This window comes from Tachysurus vachellii, chromosome 9 (assembly GCF_030014155.1).
Source record: "Tachysurus vachellii isolate PV-2020 chromosome 9, HZAU_Pvac_v1, whole genome shotgun sequence".
Taxonomy (NCBI): Eukaryota; Metazoa; Chordata; class Actinopteri; order Siluriformes; family Bagridae; genus Tachysurus; species Tachysurus vachellii.
Genome location: NC_083468.1, coordinates 539,265 through 549,264, shown reverse-complemented (window position 1 = coordinate 549,264; position 10,000 = coordinate 539,265). Strand labels below are relative to the sequence as shown.

The window sequence follows — 10,000 nt, the reverse complement described above, 5'->3', positions numbered from 1 at the left end:
GTCTTCATTGTGTTTCCTATGTCTGACACTCAACACACCATTTGCCATTCCAACAGCAACCATCTCATCATCCGGCTACACACACACACACACACACACACACACACACACACACACACACACACACACACACACACACACACACACACACACACGACTGAGCAGTGTTGTGAGGTTTACAGCGTTCAGTAGATAATAAATGATGTGAATAAACTGAACTCACAGCGAGGTCGAGGCTGAGGATCGACGCTGCGTAATCAAAACTATGGACGACTTTGTAGGAGGAGTTATAAACCTTCACATGCCTGCAATATTACAGTCACTTATTATTTATTATTCTTTAAACCACACGGGGAAGAGAGGAGAACATAAAGCACTCGGAGTTTTATTAATGTTATTAATAATAATAATAATAATAATAATAATAAAACTACAGTCAAAAAGCAAAATACAAGAAAATATTCAATATGAAGCTATTATAATCAACCTGCTGACTGCAAACACACACACACACACACACACACACACACACACACCTGTCGAGCGAGCCCGTGAGCAGTCGGTTGTCCGTGGAGCTCAGACACGCACACGTGACAGTTTTGTGGTGATTCTTCAGAGAGACGAGCGGCTGACCTCCTTTCAACAAATCCCACACTTTTACATACCGACCTCCTGTTTAACACAAACACAAACACACACACACACACACAGAAACACACACACACACTCTGTCTCTGTTACACATGTCCTTGTTAAACACTAAATAATAATAAAGTGATGTGTTGTTATGATGATGTTACCTGTGGACACCAGTAAAGCCTCAGAGGGGTAAAGCAGCACACACTCGACAGGATGTCCGTGCTGAAGCGTCATCACACTGCCCCCTAACCGAACATCACACACCTTCACTGTGTGGTCGTAGGAACCTGTGAGCGCAGGGAAGTGTGTTAGAGCTCCAGAAAAACTGCAAACAGAACTGACACACACACTCACACACACACACACTCACACACACACACTCACACACACACACTCACACACACACACTCACACACACACACACACACACACTCACTCACACACACTCACTCACACACACACTCACTCACACACACACTCACTCACACACTCACTCACACACACACTCACTCACACACACACTCACTCACTCACACACACACTCACTCACACACACACTCACTCACTCACACACACACACACTCACACTCACACACTCACTCACTCACACACTCACTCACACACTCACTCACACACTCACTCACACACTCACTCACACACTCACTCACACACTCACTCACACACTCACTCACACACTCACTCACACACTCACTCACACACTCACTCACACACTCACTCACACACACACTCACACTCACTCACTCATACACACTCACTCACACTCATGTAAAAGCACTAACCCATTCTCTGAACTAACATTTAATTAACACAGACCTAAGACTAAATAAACACCCTGACGTAGAGAACCCTGACGTAGAGAACCCTGACGTAGAGAACCCTGACGTAGAGAACCCTGACGTAGAGAACCCTGACGTAGAGAACCCTGACGTAGAGAACCCTGACGTAGAGAACACTGACGTAGAGAACACTGACGTAGAGAACACTGACGTAGAGAACTCTGATGTAGAGAACTCTGATGTAGAGAACTCTGATGTAGAGAACTCTGATGTAGAGAACACTGATGTAGAGAACTCTGATGTAGAGAACTCTGATGTAGAGAACTCTGATGTAGAGAACTCTGATGTAGAGAACACTGATGTAGAGAACTCTGATGTAGAGAACTCTGATGTAGAGAACTCTGATGTAGAGAACTCTGATGTAGAGAACTCTGATGTAGAGAACACTGATGTAGAGAACACTGATGTAGAGAACACTGATACCGGTGATGAAGACGTCGGGGTTCAGTCTGCTGGCAGCCGCAGATCGAATGTAATCAGTGTGTTCAGTGTAAGAGCCGAGTTCTGATCCACTCGCTACGTCCCAAACACGACACGACAAATCATCAGAACCCGATAACACACGATAACCATCAGACAGGAAGGAGGTGACGTGTACTGCCCTGAGAGAGAGAGATTTATTACAATAAGCTCCACCCACTAAAGCTCTTGTTAAAAGCAGCACAACTCTCTCTCCCTCTCACACACACACTCACTTGGAATGTCCAGTGAACTGACGGAGTGCGACTCTGCCTCCAATGTCGAACAGGCGAATGAGACCTTCTTCACTTCCGGCCACTAGGAGTTTTCCATCGCCACGGAAACTCCCGCCATACGCCGTGTCACGGAAGCGACTATAAGTGCGTATCGGCTCCTGAGAGTGAGCGCCGTACACCTGAATCTGAAATCAGCACACACACCCGTGCACACACACACACACACACACACACACCCCAGTGCGCACACACACACACACACCCGTGCGCACACACACAAACACACACACGCCTTTAGCTTTTATTCTTTATCTCATTGTGGAAACAGTGTAAGAGACTCTTCCATACCCTGGTGGACGCCGTCACCACATAATTGTGAGGTGGTTGAGGAGAAAACTCAATTTTTGTGACAGCACCAAACTCCTTTATCTGCACTGGAGCCTGAAAACAAAAGTAAAGAAAAAACACTGACATTCAGCTGCTCCACACATTCAGATCAGTTCTAAACCTGCTTTGTCTTTAATACCTTGTAGTTTTTCCAGTACAGTGTCTCCTCAGTCACACGTTCTCCCAGTTTAGGGTACGTGAGGACCTTCGTGGGCTTAAACAACGCCATGGCAGAGCGCTGAGAACGTCTGAAACTCAAAACCTGCAGAGATAAGGGAGGAAAAAAAAGGTTATGGAGGTGACAGCACTGATCCTATAGGTCTGATCCTGTGCTCGATGACGCCGACACCAATATCAGATATTATGGGATGTAATCCAAAAGCATGACATGTGTGTCACTGAGTGGGCGTGGCCTGATGCAGACGTCATAATTCCTCATGACCAAGAACAGAACAGCTACAGGACTGAAATCAGGTTATAGTCTGTAATGAAACTCATTATAAACTGTTACTGATCTGATGATAACTAAATAAATAAACAGGCTCATGTGTTCCGTAGTGAAAGGAAGGTGATGTATATTGTGTTCCTGTGGAATGACGTCACTGATAAACACATCAAACCAACACTGGGCTCATGTAGACAAACTTAATGGCTATTTTTTACTGTGTATAAACACGGATTCTCTTTTGAATCATCAATTCAATATTCATATAGAATATAACACAATTCTGTATAATTATATTTTTATATGTTCATGTAATCGCTCATGTCAGATTTGTGATCACATTCACGTGGTTTCAGTATTTTCTCTTTATGACGATCTTCTAGAACACAAGTCATTATTTCATGTCTAATGTAAAACACACTGGGAGACAAACGTCCTATAAAATGCTGCTTTATTACACAACAAACCTGAGCGGAGTCACATGTAAGTAACAATAATGATCATATTTCTCATGATGATGAAGATAAAAACACATCAGAAACAAACCGCCCTCACGCCCCGAAATAGATTAAAAACACTATTAAATTAACCACGAAACAAATGTCTCTCACCACACAGCTTCCTCCTGCCGCACACTGAATCAGATAACAGATATATATATAAATATATAATAAGTATAAACGTGGAAAATCACGTTGCTTCTAAGGCCACAAGGGAGCCGCCATTTTGGATCACTAACGCACTTCCGGTTTGTACAAAAAACTTTATTGAAATCTCGGCAAACGCACCAAAGACGTGTCCGAGTGGCGCAAACTGTCTGCATATCTGTCTGTCTGTATATCTGTCTGTCTGTATATCTGTCTGTCTCTCTATATATCTGTCTGTCTGTCTCTCTATATATCTGTCTGTCTCTCTATATATCTGTCTTTCTGTCTGTCTGTCTATATATCTGTCTGTCTCTCTATATATCTGTCTGTCTGTCTCTCTATATATCTGTCTGTCTCTCTATATATCTGTCTTTCTGTCTGTCTCTCTATATATCTGTCTGTCTCTCTATCTATCTATCTATCTATCTATCTATCTATCTATCTATCTATCTATCTATCTATCTGTCTGTCTGTCTGTCTATATATCTGTCTGTCTCTCTATTTATCTGTCTGTCTCTCTATATATCTGTCTGTCTGTCTCTCTATATATCTGTCTGTCTCTCTATATACCTGTCTGTCTGTCTATCTATCTATCTATCTATCTATCTATCTGTCTGTCTGTCTGTCTGTCTGTCTGTCTGTCTGTCTATATATCTGTGTCTGTCTATATAGCTGTCTGTCTGTCTGTCTATATATATATATCTGTCTGTCTGTCTGTCTCTCTGTTTATCTATATATTTATCTGTCTGTCTGTCTACTATAGTCATAATAATCATTATTATGTCATTGCTAAACAGTGTTAGATGTATTATGAATTATTACTCATGCATTCTATTATTATTACATTATGACTTAAACGTCTCTCCATCATTACCACACAATCCCTCCATTACTTCAGCAGTATGACAGATTCACACCTTTTACAACAAAAATACCCTTCAAACATGATTTTTTTTATTATATCTATAATTAAAGGTCACTGAAATTACATCAAACCTCCAGATATTACTCTAGATATTACTCCAGATATTACTCCAGATATTACTCCAGATATTACTCCAACTTTATCACTTTATTTGAAATGAGACGGTTTTTATTTTCTGTAAACTAAATGTGACGATGCTGTACAGTGAGAGACACAAGGTTTATTTCTTAGAAGGTTTGTAATGAATATATCTATATATGTCAATATAACTATATATATCTTGAATTTTTATTATATTAATTCTTTATATTACTCCTTATGTTTATCTTCTGTTCTATGTTTATGTTCTGTAAAGCTGCTTTGAGACAATGTCTATTGTAAAAAGCGCTATACAAATAAACTTGAATTGAATTGAACTGAATTAATGAATATAACAGAAGAAGGTTTTATTAACATCTCACACTAGTCTCTGTTCTGAGATCCTAGTCTCTATTTAGACATGGAAGGAAAACCTCATAAGTTTAAACACATTAAAAGATGATGATGATGATGATGATGATGATGATGATGATGATTTAATGACTTTACCATGCTGGACGTAGGCCACACTCATTCAGTATTTCTATAAGCTGTTAAAAGGGTGCAGGTTATTTGTAGAAACTGAAATCATTGTGTAAAAGAACCCTTAAAATGCCCCCTAAGAACCCCTTCACCCCTCAGAACAGCAGATTTTACAGATTATCAGATGAATTTTTCTGCCACCTGCAACACTGAGAAAAAGGTTCACTGGATAATTAAGAAAATTTTTAATTTGAGCAGAAATGGAATTTAATTTGACCTCTTTCTGAAAAGAAAAACATTCTGTGTTCTATAAAAATGGTGTGTGTGTATGTGTGTGTATGTGTGTGTGTATGTGTGTGTATGTGTGTGTGTGTTTGTGTGTGTGTGTGTGTGTGTGTGTTTGTGTATGTGTGTGTTTGTGTTTGTGTGTATGTTTGTGTGTGTTTGTGTGTATGTGTGTATGTTTGTGTGTGTGTTTGTGTTTGTGTGTATGTTTGTGTGTGTGTATGTGTGTATGTGTGTGTGTTTGTGTTTGTGTACCCTAGCAAGAAGCATTCACTATAGTAACAAGGAAATGTTTAGACTCTCCCCAATACCACTATATCTGATCCCCTCATGCCGGCACCACACACACACACACACACACACACACACACACACACACACACACACACACACACACAAACATCAGTATCAGTGCTGTACTGAGATTAAACCATGTCCAATGTCATATCTGATCAGAGTCCCTCATTTTAAGGCTTCTTTCCACAGATGGCTGAAGATTAGAAAATCAAGAGAAAACTGAGAATTATTAAAAGCTTAGCAGCAAAAATGAAACTGGTGTGATTTGAGAAAAACATGAATATCAGCGGGTTTCACCTTCTACGAAGTAGAAGGACATCTGACAAAACTTCCCTATTTCTACAGAAAAAAAGTGAGTCATATACAAAGAAAGCACAAAAAGGGGTTGAGACCACACGACCTCACGGCTGAATTTCAGCTCTTTTTATAAATTTGGGAATAAAACTTAAACCAGATCAGAGTATTTTTGGAGCTTGTGAAAAAAAATTAGTCATGTTTTTCTCAATTGTGCATCACATCAGGCTGAGATAAGAACATTGTAAATCTTTATATTTATACACATTATTATTATTATTAATATTATTATTATTATTAATATTATTATTAGTAATAGTAGTATTTTTTTTTTATTAATTTATTTTTTATTTTATTTTATATTTTTATAACCGTTGTTTCTTATCTCTTATTACTGTGCACCAACACATCAAGACAAATCCCTGTTCATGTACAGAACCTGCTGATAAACAAAATTCTGTTTCTGATCATCAGGAAAAAGATGCTTGGTTGCTTTCAGCTACAATAAGAATGAGGAAAGGAGAGAGTTCCACTATAAACAGGAATAAAAAGTGACAGTATATTATAGCAGAACAAATATTTCGAGATAAATAGCATGAGCTTTGTGATAAAAATTAAACTAGGGATCATTTACTTTAATCCTTCTCCAGTTCAGTAAAATGGCTAATAATATGTACGGTGTGTGTGAGAGCTAACTGCTGCGACAGACAGCAAAGAAAAACATTTCTAATGAAATAAACTTCCTGTTATCTCAGAATTGTTTTCAACGCCTAAACACAACAGGAAGTTGGAAATACTGTATAATTATAAAAAATTCACTTTAGTCTAGTTACATAGCACACATAACACACACAACACACACAACACACACCCACGTGCTAACAGGTTTGTTAAGAGAAGCTGCAGAAAATCTGTGGACATTTAACATAAATTCAAAGAAGATTGTTCTTCTTCTTCTTCTTCTTCTTCTTCTTCTTCTTCTTCTTCTTCTCATGATGATGATGATGATGATGATGATGATGATGATGAAGGGGAGCTCCTGTAGAAGAGATAATGAACTTTTTCAGCGTTCCTCATAAATCTGATTTTGGTTGTAGAAGTTTTCATTTCTATTCATCTGAAGTGAATTCTAGCATGAAAGTGACAGTATGATGTAACTGTATGTTTATAATATTTTAGAGTCCACATACACAATTGTGTGTTGTAAGTGTATAATATTTTATTTAATTATGATTTAATATTTTTGTCATATTTTTCTCCCTTAAGCCCTTAAACATTGCAGCTATTTGATATGTTCATTAACATCAACACTAACACTGTGAAGGTGAAGAGCTGGAGTAATAACCAGAATTAAGTTCAGTGGTTAACCATCAGGTCAAAAGATATCAGGGTTAGTTTCTGTTTTTTTTTATAAAATAAACTCTGCATAAAGGTCAAATTAAGTTGATAAAATATATTTATTTATTTGTATTTTCTGCTCTTCGTGTTCAGCATCACAGGGATCTGCCAGAATGATGTCAGTGAGTTGTAATGAAAGGGTCTTGTGTGTTTTTCAGATGTACGTAAGAACGGCCAGTGGTGAACATTAATTTGTTTATTCCCACAGTGCAGAAGGGGTAAAACTGTTACCCAGGGAGATGCCTGGAAAGTCCACACGAGCCTCAGTTTAGGACTTTGACTCATTTGCAAAGCAAAGCCACTGTGGAGGAAATGCAGCAGCTCTCACTGCAGCGTAGCCCTCGGATGGTTACAATCATCCTTATCACCACTCACCATCACACGGTTTCTGTCCTCAAGGGGAAAACTATCAGATGTCGCCCACAGCCCGAGATCACTTTTAATATTCAATTATTCATTAATATTCTTTTCTCTTTTATTAAGGGGGAGACTTTGAAACTGAGAAGGAAAGAGAAATTGGCTGATAGGCGCAGTTTCAGAGTGTAGAATGACTAAACCACTGCTGAATGCTGAGTAAGTGAAGATATTAAAATATAATCATGAAGCCCCAACACCTTCAACACAACTTCCTTCTCTACCCACTCTACTATTGTATCTCCATCTCCGTATCACTTCTTCATTTTGTCATGAACTTTAATAGAACCACATGCGAGGTACTGTTCTTATTATTACTATTGTTAATGGTGCTCTAGTATTACTAGTAGCTTTAAAACTAGTAGTGTTATTGATATATTACTAAAACTACAGTATTAGTAGAGCTGTAGTCAAGAACATCGCTGCTGAGTCCAAACCCAGGACTATCTGAGACAGAATCACGATCCAGACCGAAACCTATCACATCCTTCTGGAGTCCTTTACTTTACTAGTCAGCTTCACCTCAGCAGTTGTCCTGCAGTCCCACCATTCTTAAAACTGTGTGCAAGTAGAAAAGAAAACACAACACAATACGAGTGACCGGCGCTGTGTGGTGCATTTAAACCGTTCATTCATCCAACCATCCTCAGTCACTGTCTGATCCAGTGCCCCTGACCATCGCACCCACATGTGTGTGTGCTGAACATCTCATTCCAGATTGATTCTTATAATCAGTTCCACTCTTCTGGAAGGTTCTCCACTAGATGTTGGGTTGTGTTTGTGTGGGTCAATGATCATTCAGCTACAAGATCATCAGTAAGATCAGACTCTGATGTTGGGATGTTGAGCAGATTCCAGTTGCAGTTCATCCCAGAGGTGTTCAGTGGTGTTGAGTCAGAGTCAGGGCTCAGTGCAGGTCACTCGAGTTCTTCACACATCACGTCTTCATGGTCAGGACTGACTATAGACTAGAACCGACCAGTGAGGAACGCTGAAGTACCTCAAACAATGTTGAAGGGAACTTTTTTTTAAGAATATTAACTTTTTCAGCTTTAATCTTTTCCTCCTCCTCTTCTTCCTTCTCGTTCTCCTCCTCTTCCTCCTCCTCCTCTTCCTCCTTCTTGCTTTCCAAAAGAATCCCAGAATGTTCTCTTTAATTAAATAGGATCTTCAAAGAACTTTGTATTATACACGAGAGAGAGAGTGCAAACTTCAGCACCTGAATTATTTGCCAAATTGCTTTAATTTGAAACTTTCGACACAGTTCTTGTGACTTTGATGACTGTTTGCTGCTCCGAGTGAAACCTCGACCGGAAGCGCGAGTGGACAGATTACAAGTATTTACACTTCAGTCACACATCAGGGGAAAAAACTCTGCAGCCTCACCATCACCCACCCACCCACACACACACACACACACACACACACACACACACACACACCCGCGCTCTCTGTGTGGGTGACAAAGGGCCATATAAAGAGAGCACGAGCGCAACACTGGAGCACAAGAGCATCAGCGCGCGCCGACAGTAAGTAAAGAACGACGTGTGTTTTATTCTTAACATTTATTAACATATAGGCTGTAATTTTTTTTATTTTTATATATACACGAAAAAACGTATTTATTTATTGATTAATTTATTTATTGTGGGCCTTTCTTTTGCTTACCTTATATATATATGCACATTTTATTATAGAGAGATTTATTATAGAGATTTATTATAGAGATTTATTATAGAGATTTATTATACAGTGTGATATCTGTGAAACATTTCAGTTTTATTTCACTAAACTATTTCCAGAAACACTGAAGCAATGAAATCAAGCACAAATAACTTAGAGAGAGTTAAATAAATAAATGTGGAGCTGAGAGAAAGCGTTTAAAGTCAATTGTAATATAATATAATATAATATAATATAATATAATATAATGTAATTAATATAATATAATATAATATAATATAATGTAATATAATATAATATAATATAATATAATATAATATAATATAATATAATATAATGTAATATAATGTAATGTAATGTAATATAATATAATATAATATAATGTAATATAATATAATATAATATAATATAATATAATATAATATAATATAATATAATGTAATGTAATGTAATATAATATAATATAATATAAT

At 38.0% G+C, this 10,000-nt stretch overlaps 1 protein-coding gene across 1 annotated transcript in view; it reads right to left on the bottom strand.

The window, feature by feature from the left end:
* Window positions 1-3,760, bottom strand: part of utp15 (UTP15 small subunit processome component) — a 7,375-nt gene extending 3,615 nt beyond the window's left edge. Inside the window, exons 1-9 of the mRNA XM_060878777.1 lie at window positions 3,635-3,760; window positions 2,718-2,840; window positions 2,540-2,632; window positions 2,192-2,376; window positions 1,920-2,098; window positions 801-926; window positions 537-672; window positions 224-305; window positions 1-75 (exon numbers count right to left, since the gene is read on the bottom strand). The exon at window positions 1-75 is cut by the window's left edge and continues 81 nt beyond it. Coding sequence (XP_060734760.1) covers window positions 1-75; window positions 224-305; window positions 537-672; window positions 801-926; window positions 1,920-2,098; window positions 2,192-2,376; window positions 2,540-2,632; window positions 2,718-2,807 — 966 coding nt within the window. The 5' untranslated portion in view covers window positions 2,808-2,840; window positions 3,635-3,760. The remainder of the gene's footprint in view (window positions 76-223; window positions 306-536; window positions 673-800; window positions 927-1,919; window positions 2,099-2,191; window positions 2,377-2,539; window positions 2,633-2,717; window positions 2,841-3,634) is intronic.
* Window positions 3,761-10,000: the final 6,240 nt, after the last annotated feature.